Genomic DNA, 19,739 nt, shown 5'->3' with positions numbered 1-19,739 from the left:
GTAGGTTATTATTTATGAGAGGATGAGAAATCTCTCTCCCCTCCATGTGGCACAGAGGAAATGCCATATGAGGGCTCAGCAGGAAGGTAGCCTTGGGGGATGGATGGAAGCTAAGAGGAAGAATCCAGAGTGCAGCCCAGTCAGTGTGGCTCAGTGGTTGAGGGTTGACCTATGAACCAGGAGGTCAAGGTTCGATTCCCAGTCAGGACGTGTGCCTGGGTTGCGGGCTCGATCTTCATTGTGGGGCATGCAGGAGGCAGCGAATCAGTGATTCTCTCTCATCATTGATGTTTCTATTTCTCTCTCCCTCTCCCTTCCTCTCTGAAATCAATACAAATATATTAAAAAAGAATCCAGGGTTCAAGTCCATGTGCTAACACTTTTCAGTTGTCTGTCCTATGAATGGTGGATAACCAGACTTTCTGGCCATAGTGTTATACTGGTTAATACAGGGTCCCAGTGTCAGGAACACGAGGAGCAGGAAATGTGTGTTAGATGCTTGGCGAGGCTCTGGCACCTTGCGGGGTGCAGGGCTTTAGTGTGGTAGCCCAGGAGGCCCGGAGTGTAAGGTGGTGCCCAGGGAGACCAGGGAGGGTGCTAGAGGAGAGGTGCCTGGTGGTGCACAAGCCCTGGAGGCGTGAGTGGTCCCTGTCAGCAGGCAGAGTGCACTGGGATGGCATCCTCACTCTCACCGAGCCTCTGGCAGCAGCCGTGTGCGAGCTGGGGCGGACACTGATGCTTCCTCACCCACAGCCACTGCCCTTCCTCCGGGTTTAACGGAAGCCTGGCTTAGTCTGCAGCTGGGAAAGGGTGGCCCAGCCAACGAAAGGAGCCATGATTAGTCTAAGCCAGTCGTGTTCATCCCATTGCCCTTTGTGAATGATTGGTTAAGGGACCGCTGTGTGATGCGTGCGTCTCTCTCTCTCTCTCTCTCTCTCTCTCTCTCTCTCTCTCTCTCTCTCTCTCATCCGGCCTGGCTGCCCACCACTTGATCCGAGTGGCTCTGCCACTTTACTCCTTGACCTTGGGAGGCCAGCAGAAGCCCTCAGTGCAGTTTCCTTCCAACTTCTTCACCAGAAAGGCAGAAACTTCTGGGTCCATTCCATGCTGGGGGTGGGGCGGGGCTAAGGGAGGCTCAGGAGCAACCTTTTAGGCCAGTGGAGCCACATGCGGCTCTTTGGCCCCTTGAGTGTGGCTCTTCCACAAAATACCACGGCCTGGGCGAGTCTATTTTGAAGAAGTGGCGTTAGAAGAGGTTTAAGTTTAAAAAATTTGGCTCTCAAAAGAAATTTCAATCGTTGTACTGTGGATACTTGGTTCTGTTGACTAATGAGTTTGCCAACCACTAATTTAGGCTGTCTCTCGGCCTGACTATCTAATCTGTGTGGCTGTCCCATGCTGGGGGTGACTGTCACCAGGGGTCTCTGGCAAAGCCTGTGAACTGTCTCATTCTCTATGTTGAAATTCTAGAGGTCGCAGCCGCTGCCCCCGTGTCTGGTTGCTCGCTCCCCTACCTCATTCTCCTTTCTCCGCTGGGTCGGAAAGGCTCCCAGGTTCCCTGGCTTTCCGGTGGGGCTTCGGCGGCGTCCCATGCTAAGCACGCTCCGGGCCCTGCTGAGAAAAACCTCAGTGTTCCCGCCCGGCAGGTCTGGCTTTTGATATGGTAATTGGCACTTACGGAATATCTACTATAGATCTTAATAAAGTATGGCTTTCAAAATATTGTCCCGGAAATTCTATTTTAGTCGGCAAAATCTGAATCCCAAATGTTCTTCCTTCCTCTTTGCATGTCTGCTGTAAGAATCCTAATCCTCTTGCCCAGGTAAAATAAATCACAGTCTTCCTTGCCAAGGCAGATGGATGCCTGGGAATGATGAGAGAAGGTCAGATACACAGACATACAAAGGTAAAGGTGTCTTTAAGGAAAAGGATGAAATGTCACTTTCTCTCTGTACTTCCTCACGGTTCCTCGCACACAGTAGGTGCACACGTGGGGTCACCTACTTGTCCCACCTTGCTGGGACTTTGAGTTTTAGCTTTCAGTTCGTGCCCAGGGAGCCTCTCAGTGCTTGGAAACCTCTCTGGAGACGATTCATGTTTATTGTTGAAGGTAAGATGGTGATTTCCTTGGTGTGAAATGATTATCCCACAGTAATTACTAGTCCCTGGAGTAAATGATAGCATGTTTGAATTCCTACACATGTTTCCGCTGTAACTTCTGAATTGCATAACAGTGATTTTGCTCTGCCAACACGTAATTGACTCATAGGGCCTCTCACTTCAGCTAACACAGGATTACCCCTCACAACAGCAAGACACGCAGAGCCCAGATCCATGCATTTGGTGGTGGTTTGTGCTGGCACTTTGGACTTTGGCCAGAACAACTACTGCATTTCACAGGACCAGAGAAATGGTTGACTGTGGTACAAAAGGGAAAGAAAGACCTACTCTTTTTAAAAAATATATATCTTTTTATTGATTTCAGAGATGAAGGGAGAGAAAGAGAGAGATAGAAACTTCAATGACGAAGGAGAATCATTGTTCAGCTGCCTCCTGCATGCCCCCTACTGGGGATCGAACCCACAACCCGGGCATGTGTTCTGATTGGGAATTGAACCGTGACCTCCTGGTTCATAGGTTGATGCTCAATAACTGAGCCACGCCAGCCAGGCAAGACCTGCTCTTTAATAAAATCTCTTAAGGTCTTGTAGTGATAGTTCCAAACTGTAAGTCTTTGCACTGTGTGAGAAACACCAGGACACAGGAACGAGGGGGACTTTTTTTTTAATAATTTGTAGTAGAAGGACACCCTTGCCGTGGTGTTGGACTCAGAGTGGTGGAGGACAAGGGACTGCGATTCAGGAGACAGGGTGTCCGATCCAGGTGTGCCCTTTAGGTCCAGGATTCTCTCCCCACCCCCTATGATTGATTAGAAATCCGGGGAGCCTGTCACTGCCCTGGGTGAGCTCCTGCTGCCAGTTTTCAGTGGACTGGGTGCTGCCACCAGTCCCAGTGTTCTACTGTCTTGGCCCAGATTCATCCCTGTCTTTTATGCCAAGGATGATTGATTCCAGCCAGAATTTGTATGATGATCAGCTGGTGGAGTTGTCCTGAGAGAGCCCATCAGCCCTTTCCTTAGACATGTCTGTCTCTCCGTCATTTTAAACTCTGTCGATAAATGTGTCTTGGCCCTAAATGTAGCAAGTAAGCTCCTTGCCAAAGGAAAAGCCTTCCAAGAGGAAAGTGATCTATTTAGAATCCTAGTCTGTTTATGGGAACCACCTGCTGTGATTCTTGCCTTTGAATTTGAAAGAGCTCAGCCACCAGCCCTCTGGGCTTGGGGGGTGGAGTGGATGGGGCACTTGGAGGGACCTGCAGCTGCCTCAGAGCCTCTGGCCAGGAAGGACCCCTCCTGGGCCTCACTTTCCTTCCCCCTGAAACTGGCAGATCCAGTCTCTACAGGGTCCTCCCACCTCAATCTTCAGTGATGAACAGGGGCTCCCTGCCTCTCCCGTGCTCCCCTCCGTGGCTGTCATCTGAACCTCTTTTGTTTCCCAGGCATCTCTCTTCCTAGCTCCCTGCCTGTCCTCACGCTGATCCTGCTAACGGGGATCGGATGGATCCTCCAAAGATTGTTCCCATGGCTGGATGGACAAACCCCTTTGACTTGCTGGGTGACCATGGGCCCATCTCAGTAGACTCACTTCTATAAACATTTATGAGGTGCCCAGTATGTGCCAGATGCAGGGCTCCACGGTGAGGATGTGGAGAGGGTTCAGTAGGAGAGACAGACATGCATGTGCCATCCACACCATTGAATGATTGGTGGCCCCCAAGGCCCTGACTCACCAGCACAAAGGCCGGTCTTGTCACCTAAGTCACTAGCCAGGACTCTGAACCATTGCATGTTGACCTACCACCAGCTCAGAGAAGGGGATGAAATGTAAGTGATAAATGCGCATAGAGAGGGAAGTTCACCTGTGAGAGAAGCACAGCACAGGCTCCTAACTCAGGTTTCAGGAGGAACCATCATGGCCAGCTTGGGAAGGATGCAACATCTGAATCGAGTCTTCAAAGATGAGGGAGGGTTGGCCAGGGGAAGTAATAAAAGTGGAGGAGTCCGTGTGATCTTGGGAAAGTTTGTCTGACTATCTGAGCTTTCGTTCCTCATCTATAAAATCGGTACATGGTATTTTCTTCTAGTGTTGTGCTAAGGTTAAATTTATTAGACTTGAAGAGAACTTGGAATCATGCGTGACATATAGTAAGTGCTCAATAAGCACTAGCTCTTGTTCTTTCATTTCATTGATTTCAAGATGCACGTTGTTCTTTGATAGGATAAGATCTCTCAACGTTGCATGTATCACTGGTGGAGGGTACTTTACAATTCCTGCCAATCACATAGCAGATATGACAGGGTTATCTTCATGCACACGTGAACTTGGGCACGTTGTCCTGATTTCCATTGCATGATACACATTGTTGACTTAATGGGTGTTGAGTTTCGTTGCCACTTAAAATATACCTAAAGAATACACTGTCATTTGATATTGGATTAAAAAGTTACATCTGCTAAAAAGCATGGAGACAGCAGCAGGAGGGAGATTTGAAATTAGTGGAGCAAATCTTTATGACAGGATAACAACAATTCTGTATTTGCTCGCAAAGCAAAACCCAGAGCCTTACAGGTTCAGAGCAGGAAGACACCTACGTGAGATGATGCTGTTCTGTTTTGTTGCCACAATGCATGCGACCAGGGTTGCCCTCAAACACAAAGCATTGCAACCGATGGCAACGGAAATTGCCAAATTCCTCAAAATAGATGAGAAACATTTCAAAGCAGCAAGATGCTGGTGTGATCGATTCCTACACCCCACAGGACTGTGTGTCACCGTTTCATTGGCAGATATATATTTTCTTAGAGGTAGACAAGTGAAGGCACAGCTTCTAATTGGTGGTGGGTTGTATGTGATGAACTACAGTCTTGCTGATGGTGTTATGATTATTATTCTGCAGTTGATGGGGGGCCATTAAGGATGGGGATGACACTGTCAGAGTTGTGTCTTAAGAAAAGGTCTCTGTCATCAGTGACCTGAAGGCATCGGATTAGGTTCTCCGAGGACTTTCTCCTCTGGCATCCGTGCCTGTGAGATCTCCGTGCTGAGTCTGTCTGGTTGGAGCCGTTCCTTGCCCGCAGAGCACTCAGAGGCTCATGTACTGGACAAGACCTGCTGGCTCCCTCCATGGATGTGATGGTCAGACACCTATTATTGCTAACGGCAAGGCGCGCTGGCCTTTGTCTTGGAGGCCACCGCTGGCTCCGGGCAGAGCATCTGCAGATGGAGTAGCAAGCATTGATCTGCAGTTCCCTGAAAGCCAGCACAGACAGACCTGTGGTCCCTTGGAAGAAGATGCTGGACCTGTGCCTCGCTTGAAAGGGCCATTAGCAGATTAGCATCCTCCAGTTAAAGCCGGGACTAGGGAATGAATAACTTTCTTGAGGGAGAGTTTCGGAGAGATTATGTTAACCCCATTGACCCCAGGATCTTGAGTGAGTTCAGGTCCCTCTGGACAGGCAGCCGCTTAACCCCTGAGGGGACACGCTATGGATTCTCGTCAGCTCCGATTCTGCTACATTCTGCTGGCGATTGTGACCTCCACTTGTTTGCAGGGAAAGTAACGCTTGCTTTTCCCCACTTACTACTTTTTTCTACTTAATGACATGTCATGGACATTCCTCCAGTTCAACACACACACACACACACACACACACACACACACACACACACACACCTCTTTATTTGTAAGAGATACATACTATTTCATAGCATAGATACCATAGTTCTTCAACTAATTTCCTATTGATGAACATGGAAGTTGTTTCCAGGGTTTTGCCATCACAAATAACCATACAGTAAATATCCATATGTATTTTGTACTTATACACTGGATTCTCTCAAGACAATGCAAACGGTGGGGGAGAGCACATGTATTTTTAAATAGATGCCCTCAGACTGTTTTCTAGAAAGAGAATTGACACCCCCTTCGGGGGACTTAGGACCGTGTCCATTTTCTTCCGTCTCAACTAAGAATAGACGTTCCAGTTTCTAAAAATGGTTTCCAGTCTCCCGCAACTTGTGGATGAGGCTTACAGGGAAGCCATCCTCCTTCTGGAGTCCCGAGACCTGAGAACAAGGGACAGATTCCCTCTCCCTTCTGACTTCACAGCTCACTCTGCAGGGCAGTTCGCCCACTGAGCATCGGCCCAGGACCGCTTTCTGAGCATCGGTTACTTTCCCTCCAAACCAGTGCGGCCTGGGAGCGGGAGCATATGGACCTTTGACAGGAGATGCGTGAGCCTGGGTGTCGCGTTTAGCGTCATGCCATTGGGGGAGATGTGATATTAAGTTTATATTGACTGCTTCACTTAATGGCGTTACGAGGGGGCTTGCGAGTTGCATCTGAGCTCTCTGCTCAGGGGAAGAACAGATGGGAGGGTGGGGAAGGGAGATCTAGAAAGCCAAATCGATGGGGCAGTTGTCACCTTGTCCCTGTAAATGGGATTCTCCCCTTGGGGACTTTGGAGACCTCTCAGTTGTCTCTTCATGTCTCAGTAACCAGCTATTTCTGGTTTCTTCCTTCCAAAGCGAATCCTACACTTACTGCTCCCCTAAACTGAAAGTGATAAAAGTAGCACTTTTGCAAAGTGCCAGGGAATTCTGGAAAAGTCTGTAGAGAGAAAAGTTCTACACTCTTGCTTTTTACACGTTTGTCATTTTGCAAAGTGCCAGGGAATTCTGAAAAAGTCTGTAGAGAGAAAAGTTCTACACTCTTGCTTTTTACACGTTTGGAGTTCAGCTGCCGGATCCGCTGGGCCTTGGGGGGCAGCTGGCTGCTGCGGGCATGGGGGTGGGGCAGGGAACTTAGGATGGTTAAAGAGGTGTTTCTCATACTTCAGTTTTTCCAGTAACATGTACATAACAATGACCTTATTATTTCCCTTCAGTCAGTTCTTTTAAATTGATTCACTATTAAACCTACCTCTCCCATAAAAATACTATATTTGAAATCTGGTTTTGAAGTCCTCAGGATATATATAAAATTTCCCTCCGCCGACGTGCAGAGATAACATAACTCTCACCCAGAATTATGCAGAAAACCAAATAATCGTTCAAGAGTAAATGCAAACTAATGCTATTTTTAGCCTACAAAGAGGAAAGGAAGTTACAACTCAGATGTATTTGCTGGAAGAACTACAGAATGATAAAAATTCATCAATAAGAAAAATGAACATGGAAGAGAGAAGATGTAAGAAGAAACCGTGAACAATGTATATGAAAGATGAAATATGTATGTAATTATCTACAGTGAGTTAAATCTGCACATGATATGCACACAGCTTTCGTATTTAAGTCCACTGATGGAAGTAAAATTTTGGACAATAAATGCATGAAAGATGGGAATGGGGCTTGTAAGGATTTAAAACACGCCAAGATTCTTGTCTGATTTTAAGTACGTAAGCAATATTCAATCAATTTGGACTTTGTAGGGAAAATATAAAGTAATATTAAATAAGTAGGTCATTATTAACAAGCATATTAAATATTTAAGCATCATTAGAGGCAAGGAGAGACATTGCCTGTGACAGATTACTTTAAAAATTATGCTCAATTCTTTGCCCATCTTTTGCAAGCAATTTTGCAGGTCCTCCCCTTAAAAGGAATTTCTTTCCTTACTCTTTGAATTTGAGTTAGTTTTTTACTTTCTTAACTAAGAGAATATAAATTGAGCATATGCTTTGAAAATGGAATGAATATATTATTTTAAAATAAATTAATTTTATATTTCTCAAGTTTTCAGACATGTTGTAAATAACCTAACAGGATGAATACTCTAGAAACAGTTTTACACAGAAAACTGGGAGCTTGATATATGATGGCAATGACAGTGGGGAGAGGACTGTTTAATAAATGTTTAAAATGTGGAGTTGATGTAATTAGCTTGTCAGAAGGAAAAAAAATGATTCCTACTTCAAATTATTTATAGGAAACATTCCAGAAGGCTTGAAATTCTAAAAGTAAAAAAATCCAACATTTTACAACTTTAAAAGCTCATGTTGGAGAGTAAGTTTTGGATTCTGAGAATGTGCTAGTTAATAAAGGCTAGTTTGGCCTTCTTGGGATTAGAAATAAAATAAGAGATGATGATTGTCCAATGTAAAAATCAAGTGTTTCTTACTCATGCCACAGTTCAACTCTTGGCTCAGACCTGTGCCATCCCTTCCAGATCTGCTGCAGCAAAACACCTCCTTGCCCACTGACTCCTCTCTTCCCAGTTAACCCAGTTCTGCACTTATCTTGAGTCAGCAAGACCAGTAGGGAACCCTGAATCACATCCAGAACCCTAGCTGCAAGGGAGTCGGGGAAATGTGGTTTTTAGATTTCCAGTCTCTGTAGCACCAGAAGAGACCTTAGGAAAAGGTTGGGACCGATGTTGAGCCAGCTGAACTTCCTGTATCAGCCACACAAATCTGACCTGATGATGCCTCCCTTCCAACTCCCTGCTTTGTGATTTTGGTCGGGCTTTGTGATTTTAGTGTTTTTGCCTAAAACCGTATGTGTCCACCACCGGGCTCTTCCCCTCCATGTTCAGCTCAGTGAAATAGGAAGGGACCATCCTCTTTCAGGGCCACATCAGCCACCTGTTCAAAGCTCTGAGAGCCCCCTGATTTGTTTACCCAGTTCTTATTACAATTGCAATTATATAGTTGTTTTTCTCAATGTTGATTTACTATCTCTCTGCTAGCCCAGAGGTCTCTGGGGGCAGGAACCATGTCCCTGGCTTGTTCACTATTGTCGGTAGCACCTAGTATATGACTGGCACTGTTATGTAGGCACTCAATACATGTTATTTGAATATATGAATGGGGAAAAAAACAGTACTAGGGATTATGCTTTCTTTATCTGTGTGTGGATGTTTCATCGGGATATAAGGAATAGAAAAACCTATATTCAACATTACTTTTGAAAATAAGGACAGTAAAATAAGTGTCTGGGTTAAAGTGACTAAATTATTCCACTGAATGTGATATTTTTGGCTTCTACTGTTAACTAAGGGCTGCTATTTCCAGTCCTGGGCTGCCAGGCAGACGGTCACAGACAGTATTTGAAGATAAACAGCAGCATGGTAATTTCCCATTCTGATTGGTCTGGGAATCTAAAATCAATATGTTTTGTGATACAAGATTGTATCAGGAAAGAAGGAATGCTCTTGCCTATAAGATCTTATTGAAGGACAATTTCAAAATAATTTAAAGGAACAAATCCAAACTTTGTCATTGGGAAGGTTATGGCTCTAGACTCCCTGTATGGTCTACTCCCTGTGAGTTTTAACTTAGCTGACTCTCTGAATAGCTAAAAACCTTCCTAAAGATCAGAATGGGGGCCACTGTTATATAATACGAGCTAACAGCATTTGAGCTTTTTCATATTCCAAGAAATGTTTTCGATATATTCTCTCTTCTAATCTTTGGAAGAAACCTATGTGGTAGGTTCCATTATTGTCCTCATTTTTAGAGACAAACACGGAGGCTTGGAGAGGTGAATAACCTGCCCAAGGCCATAGAGACCACGAGGGAGGGTTTCTAACTCAGGCCTGCCTGACTTTAGAATGCGTGCTTTAGTCACTGCATAGTGGGGGGAGGAGCACCCCAGGCGGTGGACCACCAGACTTGGGTTCACATACACTGGGATCCCTCAGACTCCAGTTTCAGTTTTGCCCCTCAGCTGCTGGGTCTGTGTGGGCTCATCATGTAACCTCTGTTGGTGTCACTTTAAAAACGGCGATGAGACGTCCCCTAGACTGGCCCAGCACGAGCGTTCTCCGAGACAGAGGGGCTGGCCGTTGCGTGGCTGAGTCCTGGGCTCTGGACCCTGTCCCAGCTTGTAAACCTTGGCCAGCTGTCTGAGTTTCTAGCTTTTCTCTGCCCCACCCCTCTTGGATGTTGTCTTTCTTCTGCTTGAGTGAATGTCAAAGATTCTGACATAAGGGCAGAGTCTCTCTTCAAAGTGTAGAAGGGCCTGGGATGGAGCTGGGCTGACCTGGACCGGCCTATGGGAGGGGCAGCCTTTGTGCTTTCATTTAAGGGATTGGAAGAGGTCCTGTGTGCACAGATATGGTACCAAAGGTGAACGTGTCCCTCCGACGGAAGGCTGTGGACCAGGCGTCTGCGAGGGGCAGTCGGACAAGCTTCTCGAAGGCGTGGGTTGTCCGACGTAAGATTCGACTTGGAGTCTAGGCCCTGCTCCTTACCAGCAGTGTTGTCATCCTTCTGTGGTTTCCTCTAACCCCCGGGGACCCACCTGGGCAGTGGGAGGAGGGGCAGGTCTCACCTGCCCTAGCTGTCAGGACGGCGGTGCAGGAAGCCCGTGAGGAGGGATGGAGCTCCAGGACATGGTGCTCAGCAGCATCTCAGAACCAGTCCCGGCCGGTGGGGGGACGAGCACATATTCTAAGTGGCCAGCACCTTGGAGCAGCAGAGAAGGAGGCAATCGAGACATCCGGACTCAGGATTGGGACCTGGATGGTTAGGAGGTGACACTGGCAGAGGGTGAAGGCTGGAATTTTGGAAGCACCAAGCCGCCGCCGTATTGCTTTCCCTCTGTGTGACCTGTGGCATCTTGCTGCGCTGGGGACACCGGCTAAGGTTCCAAGGTGACCTTGAATGGTAACTTGGCAATGAATTGGGGGGACAGTTCAGTTGTGTTAGCAGGTGCATTCAGTTCTTAACATAGTGCCCGACCCATCAAAAGCTTTTAACAAACATAGCCGCCATGTTATTCTCGCTGTTTTTAGTTTAGCCACAGTTCTGCCTGGTGGATGTTTTGGGTTTCCATCCCTCTCCTCACCATGATGCCCCAGCCCATGAGAACTGTCAGGCAGGTGAGCGAGTCCCAGCTCAAAGAGCAGCTGGGGGCGAGCCGGAGGTGGTGGAGTGAAAGACGATCTGGATCCTTCCTAAAAATGGCTCTCGTGGCGGAAAATTCCTAATCCCTGCCATTCCTCTGCATCTGGTGTTAATTGTTCCAGGTAACAGATCCTATAAACGAAATGTTAAATTCCTAACGTAGAGTGTGTGGATGGGGAGGGTTCATTTTATTAGTCAGGACTCAAGGAGTTGAGAAGAGCAGCAGTTTGGATGTTGAAGGACATAGCTGACTTTGAAGGGCTGTGAGCTTCCTGTTGCAGACCCTCCCCTGTATTCAGAAGCAGTCGGGCGCCCCCAGGTTTCATAGGGCTTCGGTGTGCTCAAACACGAGAGAGGCCTGAGGGTAAGTGGCCGGGGTGCACGTCACGGTTACACGGACTAGCGCAGTAGCCTTGTGATGGCCTGCTCTTCCACCTGACCCACCTCCAGTCCCTTCTCCATGTGGTAGCCCGAGTGGTCCTTTTACAATCAGACGTGGACCCTCTCTGTTAGAGCACATTTCTATTACTTTGGGTAACATCCCATTCTCTCCTTAGGACTTCAGAGCATGGTCTGCTCGTGTGTTCAGACACAGCCCCAGCCACGAGGTCTCCCTTTAGCTTATTTCTGCACCTGCAGCGCCCCCTCTCCACGCTTGGTGGTGGTGGTTGCCAGAATCAGCACTCACGTTGGACTGTGGTTCTTTAACCCATCCTGCAGGATCGGGGGTGTTAGGCTTGGAGGAGAGCATCGTGGCCAGCACTCCTAATTTTACAGATAAGGCAGTTGAGGCCCAAAGATGTTAGTTGGTGCCCCGCGTCGTAGGGGTGAGTTAGCTAAGAAACTGGGGCTCAGTACAGGACTCTGGTTTCATCTCGTCATGCGTTTCCTGTGGCATCGATGAATCGGACCCACCGGCCACTTTTCCTGGTCTCCTAGAATAGAAGCAAGACTGGCAGAGATGGCTAAAAGGAAGGGGTGGCGGCGGGACTTCCAGCCTGCATGTCACATCCCTGCTCTCTTCACACCTGGGCACTGCTTCACGGTCGATGCACCGAAGCTTCATTTCCTGGGCGCAAGCCTCGGGGCGTGTTGGTGTGTTGGCAAGTCCTACTTAAGATCCTCGATGGGAGTCAGGAGAACTTATAACGGCCCCAGCTAACACTTTTGGAATACTGTGTATGACCCAGCCGCCTATCCGTGGTTCCCTTTGCTACTTTGTGACAGTCGTATGAGGTGAGCACCGTCATGACCCACGGACAGGCAAGAAACCAGGCCCAAGGTCAGCCAGAGGGTAAATATTGGAGCTGGGATGTGTCACTGGGGTTTGACCAATGCATTACCATCACTACTTGTGCCCAATCAGGCGGTGACGGGGTCCCGGAGGGAGAGTGAGCGCCCCTGGCCCCCACTTCCTCCTGTGAATTGGGCACGCCAAACGCAGATGCAGAATAAGCACATGCCAGTGTGGAGTTAAGGGACGTGTTAGCTGCTCTGCCCTCTCTTGTTTTCTTTCCTGTTTTCGATGGTGAAAAAACACGCACTTTAAAAACAACGAAATGCAGGTGCAGTAATTGATTCATTGTTAGATTTATAAAAGCAAAACCAAAAAAGAAAACCATAGTTTTAAGACATTACTAAGACCATTGGGGAAATGTAAGTATTATATCCATGTTGAATTTCCCGAGCCTGTTAGTTGCATGTTATCCTGAGATCTCAGGGGTTAGGAGAACTTGTGGTTCAAGGGCCATGGCATCAAACATGGTGAGGGTCATCAGCTGCTGAGCCTCGCTGGAGGGTACAGAGGCATTCCCTGCATCATTCTTTCAATTTTTCTTTAAGAGTGATTTTTTTTCATATTGAAAAAGACCTCCACTTTTTACTGTTATCACAAAAGTAACAAAATTCTATTGTCAGGAACTCAGAAACGTTGTGGAGAAAAATGAAGACTATAAACATAGAATCCTGCCACTTAAATTACTTGTTTTCAAAATTTTAAACTGCTCCTCACAGGTAGAAGTAGACATTACACTGGGACCAAGTGACACTCACATGTATATGTGACTCAAGTGAAAGTTTCACAAAACTGCACCGGACCCTCCTATGCACACTGCCTTTTATATTTTCATTCAGTTTCTTTGAAAAGCGCTTACTTGATGTATACACCCATGGGGCCACGGTTTAAAACTCATGACCTAGCGTACATCGCCGTTAGCTGGTGAGACTTGGACCCCAGAGTTCCTCTCCACAGCCTTCCCACCCTCTTCTACCCCAGGGCTTCCTGGGCTTCCTAGGATGATTTAGGAGAGAAACCAGCCCGCCTTTCAGAATCGGGGGAGATCTTCCTGACTTCATGATGCCCAGAGGCACCGTGTCTCCAGGTGGGCTCGGCGGTGCTCCAATGAAGCGATTTTCACAAAACCTGAGAGCCAACCTCCCATTCTTCTGACTCCTGGGAAGGTGAGGGGGCTGTGCAGGGAGTTCTCAGGTCAGCTTTTCCACTTGCAAGCTGTGCGGTCCCGGCAGTTCCTTTCCCCCTGAACCCTTGCCGTCTCCCCTGCCCGACGGGAAGGAGTCAGCCTTTATGCAGCTGTGTCTGACGCAGCCAGTTGGAGTGCACGCCCCGTGAGGGCAGGGGGTTTTGCCAGCTTTGTCCACAGCTCCATGTCCAGCACCAGCGTCCAGAACAGCGCCTGGTTACCAGGGAGTCAACCCCTTGAGCTGATTGTAGGAAGCAGCCTCCCACACTTCAGGCTGTTGTTCCCACGTTTGACCACCAGATGGCAGCAAAGGAAAGCGAGTCCCAATGTCAAGCTGGGTTCTAAGGGCAGCTGCGCTCTTCCCTGGATCTGATCTCCCTGCGCCAGGAAACGGAGCTCCCTCTGCTCTCCTTCCTGGCCTGTGAGCCCCTCTCGAGACTAATGATGCTCCTCTCTGAAGTGGCCGTGGCTGCTCAGATACGAGGGCTTTGACCTCGGTCTGGAGGCTGTGTAAGCTGCACAAGGAAGGGCCGGGACCTTGAGACTTACTGGGTCCCCACGGGCACTGGGATGGGGAGAGTCCTCAGGCTGGGCTGTGGGCTGGATGCCAGGATGAGAAGCGTCTAAATGTATCACCACCTATTGATACAGCAGTCCGTTAGCAATCTTGACACTTATCGCCGCGTTTTGAGCCAGGTGTTATTTTGAGTGCTGGCTCCTTCAGATTTCAGCCCAAATATGACCTCCTTACCAGTGATCCCCTCATTTAACCAGCCCCCACTTTCTTTCTTTCTTTTTTTTTTGTTCATCTTCACCTGAGGATTCTTTTCCCCATTGATTTTTAGAGATAGTGGCAGGGAATGGGAGAGACACAGAGAGAGAAACATTGATGTGAGAGAGAGACATGGATTGGTTGCTTCCAACCTGGGGCCAGGGATGGAGCCTGCAAACAAGGTACGTGCCCTTGACCGGAATCGAATCTGAGACCCTTCAGTCCACGGGCCTATGCTCTAACCCCTGAGAAAAACCAGCCAGGGCCGCCAGCCCCCACTTTCTGTCACACTTTACAAAGCACTTGCCAGTTCCAGGGGGAATGCTGAGCCTTTATGTCCTCAGTTGCTTTGTGCCTGTGTCTCCGCTCACCAGGGTGTTCAGGGCCGGTCGTGACCCTTGTGGCATTTTCAGAGGTGGACCCATGGGGGCATGAGGTTAGGCTCAGACCAGAGCGGATGCGGGTGGAACCACTGTCCCCACCTGCAGCTAACACTCGCTGCTCATACCTGGTGGTGTCCTGAGCCCTTCAGCTGATGCATGGGCCACATGGAGGTTAGTGGACTGTCTGTTGTTCTGCTCCCCGCAGAACTGCAAGCCCAGTGAGGAAGCAACAGGCCTATCTCCTGGTACCCTGTCTCTTTCAGAGAGAGCCTGGCACTCGAGGTGACCCACAAAGGCCTGGGGATGGAATGGGACCGGGAGATGCCAGGGCACACCCCGCAAACGTCGGGTATGACCAGCCTACTCCTTTCTCTCTGTTTCCCTCCCCTGGCGGAGTGCTGGGAACCGGAAGTGCACCCACCGCCCACCACCACTAGGGGTGCTGGTCCCTCACAGCCTGCTCTGACCCCGCTCCAGAGGAGGGGGCAGGGCGTGCTCTGCGGTGGCTTTCTACACAGGATCCCACCGAGGTGGAAGTGACGTGCCAGCCCCTTTCTCCGTCTGTGGGGAGCTGAGGCTCAGAGACACACCCCATCTGTGGGGAGCTGAGGCTCAGAGAGATGCAGTACACACCCCAGCACTGCAGCCTGGGAGAGGTGGGGCGGCCTTGGACCCCGGGGCCCCGCTGCCCCTGGGGCAGATGTGACCGGGATGAAGCAGATACACAGGGGCATCTGACTTCAGCTCAGTCTCCCTTCTTGGTCCATTTACGGTGTCTCTTAACCTCGCTCAATCCTGTCATCTGCAACTTCGGCCTCCAACGCTGATTCCAATCATCTAGTCCCACAGGCCTTTTCTCCTAGATCCCGGCACTCCCTGTAGTGGGCGCGATGTGGTGCTTGAAATAGCCGCCTTGGCTGCCCGCCCCCTCCCCGCATCCCACACAGGACATCGCCAGCGCCAGCTCCCAGCCTCCTCAGGGCTCAGGGCTCAGGGCTCAGGGCTGGCTCTGCCCAGGCTTTCCTGTTCCCGGCTGGCCCTCCCCCGCCCCCGCCCCCCTCCCCCCAAGAAGCTTGGCCACAGGTGAGAAGCCCACCCCTTCCGGCTCCGTGGATTGGAAGCTAATGGCATTGCCTCTGCCACGGGCTCCTGCAGAGGGGCCGGCCCCTGCTGCTCTCAGCAGCCTCCCGGCAGCAGGTGAGGAAATAAATTACTATGAGGCGAGCAGAAAGTGAGCCTCATGAGCAGGAGAAGGACTGGAACCCGAGACCACAGCTTGTGTTAAAGGGGCTGTGAGCTCCGTAAGCAACACAGAAATGAACTCCCCAGCAAAGCAGGGAGGAGCGAGTCCAGGGCCTAGGCAGCTGGAGGCCAGGAGCCCCTGGGAGATCTGCTTCTCTCCGGGGGTGTGGCTCTGGGTCCTGAAGGAGGACCTGAGTGAGGACTCCAAGGACTGGGTGGGGGTGTAGTTTCCTATACCCTTCCCTCCCTCTCTCTTGCCCAGGACACCCCCTCATGAGACTTTTTGAAACCACGTGTCATCTGCTCCCTCGGGAGACTGCAGTGGGTGTGGGAGCACTGCCCGCCCCCTCCCTGTCCCTCTCCAGGCCCCTGTCAGCGTTCAGGACAGTCACTGGGCAGTGACCTGCTCGGCGCACGGGCAGCTGAACAAGCCCAAACACAGGTCACGGAGCAAAGAGAGATTTATCATTTTCAGCCAAGAAGATGCTTATTTCAGCAAGAAATTGATAGTGTTGGGGAGACAAGTCCCAGCTTGCGGTGTCTTCTGTGGGCAGTCGGGCGCGGGGGGTGTGGGTGGCATGTGTCCACACTCATCAGAGGCCGTCCTGCCACCCACCAGTGTCCCCAGAGGGGGGCACGCGGGGTCCCTAACAGGGGCGGCCTCAACAGTGTCAGTGTCTGGGCCAGTTTGCTTTCCCAGGTTCTTTTAAAAAGTCCCCGTGCAGAAAGGAGAGCCGCGTCCCTAAGGCGACGGCTTGTGCGCAGTCGGTCCTCTGGGTCCGAGGGCGTCTGGGTAGAGGGCAGTGGGTTGACTGTTTATCGTGCTTCTAGCTGGGACCAGCCTTCTCCCCCTGACCGGAGCCTCTCTTTGTTCGGGACAATGCCTTGTTGAGTGAGACCTTGGTGTTGAAGGTGAGATGGTGGCTGGAGCTCAAGCAAACAAACGAAAACACAAAATGCTTCCTCAGGCTGGCTCTTGGCCGCCTCTAAGCTCATCTCACCACCCCCCCTCACTCTCCTCATTCCACTCCGGGGCCCGGCCACGCAGGGCTGACCACAGGGCCTTCGCTCCTGCCGCTCTCCTGTCTGCAGGCCCTTCGGTACCATGTCTGCTGACTCCCTTCCTCCCCACCTCCCTGCAGGTTTGGCTTAAACGTCCGCGTATCTGAGAGCTTTTCTAACTGGCCGCAAGCACACAGCACGGCTCTGGCATTCAGGAGGTTGCAGTGGAGTAGACGAGGTGCCCGGTGATGGCTTGCTGGACGAATAAAGAAGAGTTTATGCTCTTTCCTTGGCATGAGAGCATGCGAGGAGTTAGATTTTGCTCTTGAGAGGGAGGGGCAGAGGAGGGACCGGGTGGAACACGTGGGAGATGGTGTGAGGTTGGGGATGATGGGTGTGCACTTGGGAGGATGGTGGGATGGTCCTTTAAGGGGGAGATACCTAACATTCAATCTGAAGGTATTTTGTTATTTCCAGGTCAACTGCTCCTCCATCTCCTCTTTCTAGAATGTTGGTAAAGCCTATTGCATGCACGGATGCTCCGTACAGATTGTGTGTGTGTGTGTGTGTGTGTGTGTGTGTGTGTGTGGGAGGGGTGTGTGTCTGTGTTTGTGAACTGAGAAGAGGCTGAGTGTGTGTTGGTCCAGAGCAGGGGTCTGACGAGGGACCGGGGTTGGCCGATGTCATGGGGCTTCCAGCCAAGCTCACTATGGGACAGGGAGGACTCGGGGAGCCCTGGGTGCCGGTGACCCTTGTGCAGTGAGCAGAGGAAGGCGGTCAGAGCCCGTACAGAGGCCGCGAAGGGCACAGCAGAGGCACCGGGTCCTCTGTGCCCGGCTCTGGTTCTACTTTGGTTGGTGAGTCTCGGCCTGTCTGGGCCTGTGTTCTATATACAGAATCAAGACCTGGGATCACATGTGATCTTTAACCTCTTCCTAGCTTTAGTGCTCTCTTTTTAGATGGAGTTTTTCAAACAGTTATTTTTATTAATTTTGTGAGCCTCCATTTGCTGGAAAATTGGGATAATCCTCTCTGTCCCTGAGAGTTGTCGTGAGGCTCAGCTGAGATCATGGTTGGAAATGGACTTCAAAACCATAAATCTGAAAGTAATGGTTCTTTTTTAAAAATGTTTTTATTGATTTTAGGAAGGGAGAGGGAGAGATAGAAACAGCAATGATGAGAGAATCATTGCTTGGCTGCCTCCTGCACGCCCCCTATTGGGGATTGAGCCTGCAACCCTGGTATGTGCCCTTGACTGGAATCGAACCCAGGACCCTTCAGTCTGCAGGCCAGTGCTCTATCCACTGAGGAAAACCAGCCAGGGCTGAAAGTGTTGGTTCTTATTACATTCTTGTTCGGATTCTATCCAAATGGGGGTCGTGTGTTAGGAAAAGACCGTGTTTGAATTTCCACACAGAAACTGATGGCACTGGAGTCACGCTGTCCGTTTCTAAAAGGTTAAAGACCAGCGCACAGAGTCCCTCCACCCGCTTTGAAAGCCCACTCAGAAGATGGGGTGGCGGGGGCAGGGTGGGAGCCTGAGGAGCAGCCGATCTGCAGTTAATGGCTCAAACAGGCCCAGGCTGTTCTGCAGGCCCCTGCCCCTGGCGAGTCCTCAGTAAAATACCAGTTCCTTTGTTTGGAGCTCACACCTAATCGAGCGCTACACTCTCTCCTGGGAATGCTGGTGGGCCCGGGAGCCAGGGCAAGGAGCGCCTGGGGCCTGGAATTAAAACGCCAGGGACGAAAGGGTGCCCAGCGCCCCCTCCCCCTGCACCCAGGAGGCAGCCTAAGACCTGGGTCTGCAGTAGCTACTGTGGCCCTGGGAACAGCACCAAGTCTAGCGGGCGCCCCCTGCTGGCTGTTATTTTATTATTCCATCCGATCAAGTCTGTTTACAGGTCCTGCTCTCACACCAGCTGTGAGCCAGCCGCTCAGGGTCAGGAACTAGGCCTTATTTTTGCTTCTCCATGAACCTACAGGAGAGATGACCCATCCACGTTGGTGGTCGAAGAGCAACTCCAATCGTGTCTTCCACCCAGTGCCTTCAAAGACCAACGAGACCATCCTTGTTCTAAAAAAAATTAAACATTTTTATTAGTATATTTATTTTATATATAAAAGAAATACAAAAAAAAGGAACACAAAGGAAACGCTTTTATGGCAAGTCGGACTTGTCGGGGCCCTCGGCCTGGGCGCCGGGCTCCGGCCCGCCGGGCGTCAGCAGAGTCCGCCGGGCGTAGTGGCCCTTGATGCCCGAGCTGTTGTTCTCGTTGAGGAGCTGCTTCTGCCGCTGCCTGTTGAGGGACTGGACGAGGCCCAGGACCACGGCGGCCAGCGAGTACTGCCCCGGCAGCCTCCTCGGGGGCAGGATGAACGGGTTGGGCTGGACCCTGCCCAGGAGGAAGTACGTCTTGATTTTCCCCTCCTGCTCGCTGATGCCCTTCACGTAGATCTCCCCGCGGTAGTCGAAGGCGAAGCCCTGGTCCTTCAGGATGAGGAACGTCTCCTCCGGGACCTGGATCCTGCCGCTGACGCCCGTGCTGTCCATGCGGCTGGCCAGGTTCACGGTTTTACCCCAGATGTCGTACTGCGGCTTCTTGGCGCCGATGACGCCGGCGACCACTGAGCCGTGGCTGATGCCTGCGGGGGAACCAGAGGAGCAGGAGATGAGAGAAGAGGGACGTACGGCCACGAGGTGGCCACACCCGCCTGGGGTAGCGATCACAAAGGGTGTGATTTCTGCGGGTAGATTCCAGAGTCCCAATTCTGTCCCTCATCAGACATGTGACCTTCGTCGCTTAATTAACCGATTTGGATCTGTTTAAAAAAATATGTATTTTTATTGACTTCAGAGAGAAAGGGAGAGGGAGAGAGATAAGAAGCATCAATGA

At 50.3% G+C, this 19,739-nt stretch overlaps 1 protein-coding gene across 3 annotated transcripts in view; it reads right to left on the bottom strand.

The window, feature by feature from the left end:
• Positions 1-18,914: 18,914 nt before the first annotated feature.
• ADCY8 (adenylate cyclase 8) overlaps positions 18,915-19,739 on the bottom strand; it is a 143,102-nt gene continuing 142,277 nt past the window's right edge. For all 3 annotated transcript variants that reach the window (XM_079796329.1, XM_079796331.1, XM_079796330.1), the window contains one exon: positions 18,915-19,488. In XM_079796329.1, the coding sequence (XP_079652455.1) occupies positions 19,004-19,488 (485 nt within the window). In that variant the 3' untranslated portion in view covers positions 18,915-19,003. The remainder of the gene's footprint in view (positions 19,489-19,739) is intronic.

The sequence above is a fragment of the Cnephaeus nilssonii genome, assembly GCF_951640355.1.
Source record: "Cnephaeus nilssonii genome assembly, chromosome: 18".
Lineage (NCBI taxonomy): Eukaryota > Metazoa > Chordata > Mammalia > Chiroptera > Vespertilionidae > Cnephaeus > Cnephaeus nilssonii.
Note: the sequence above shows the minus strand (reverse complement) of the source record. Positions and strands in the feature narration are given on the sequence as shown.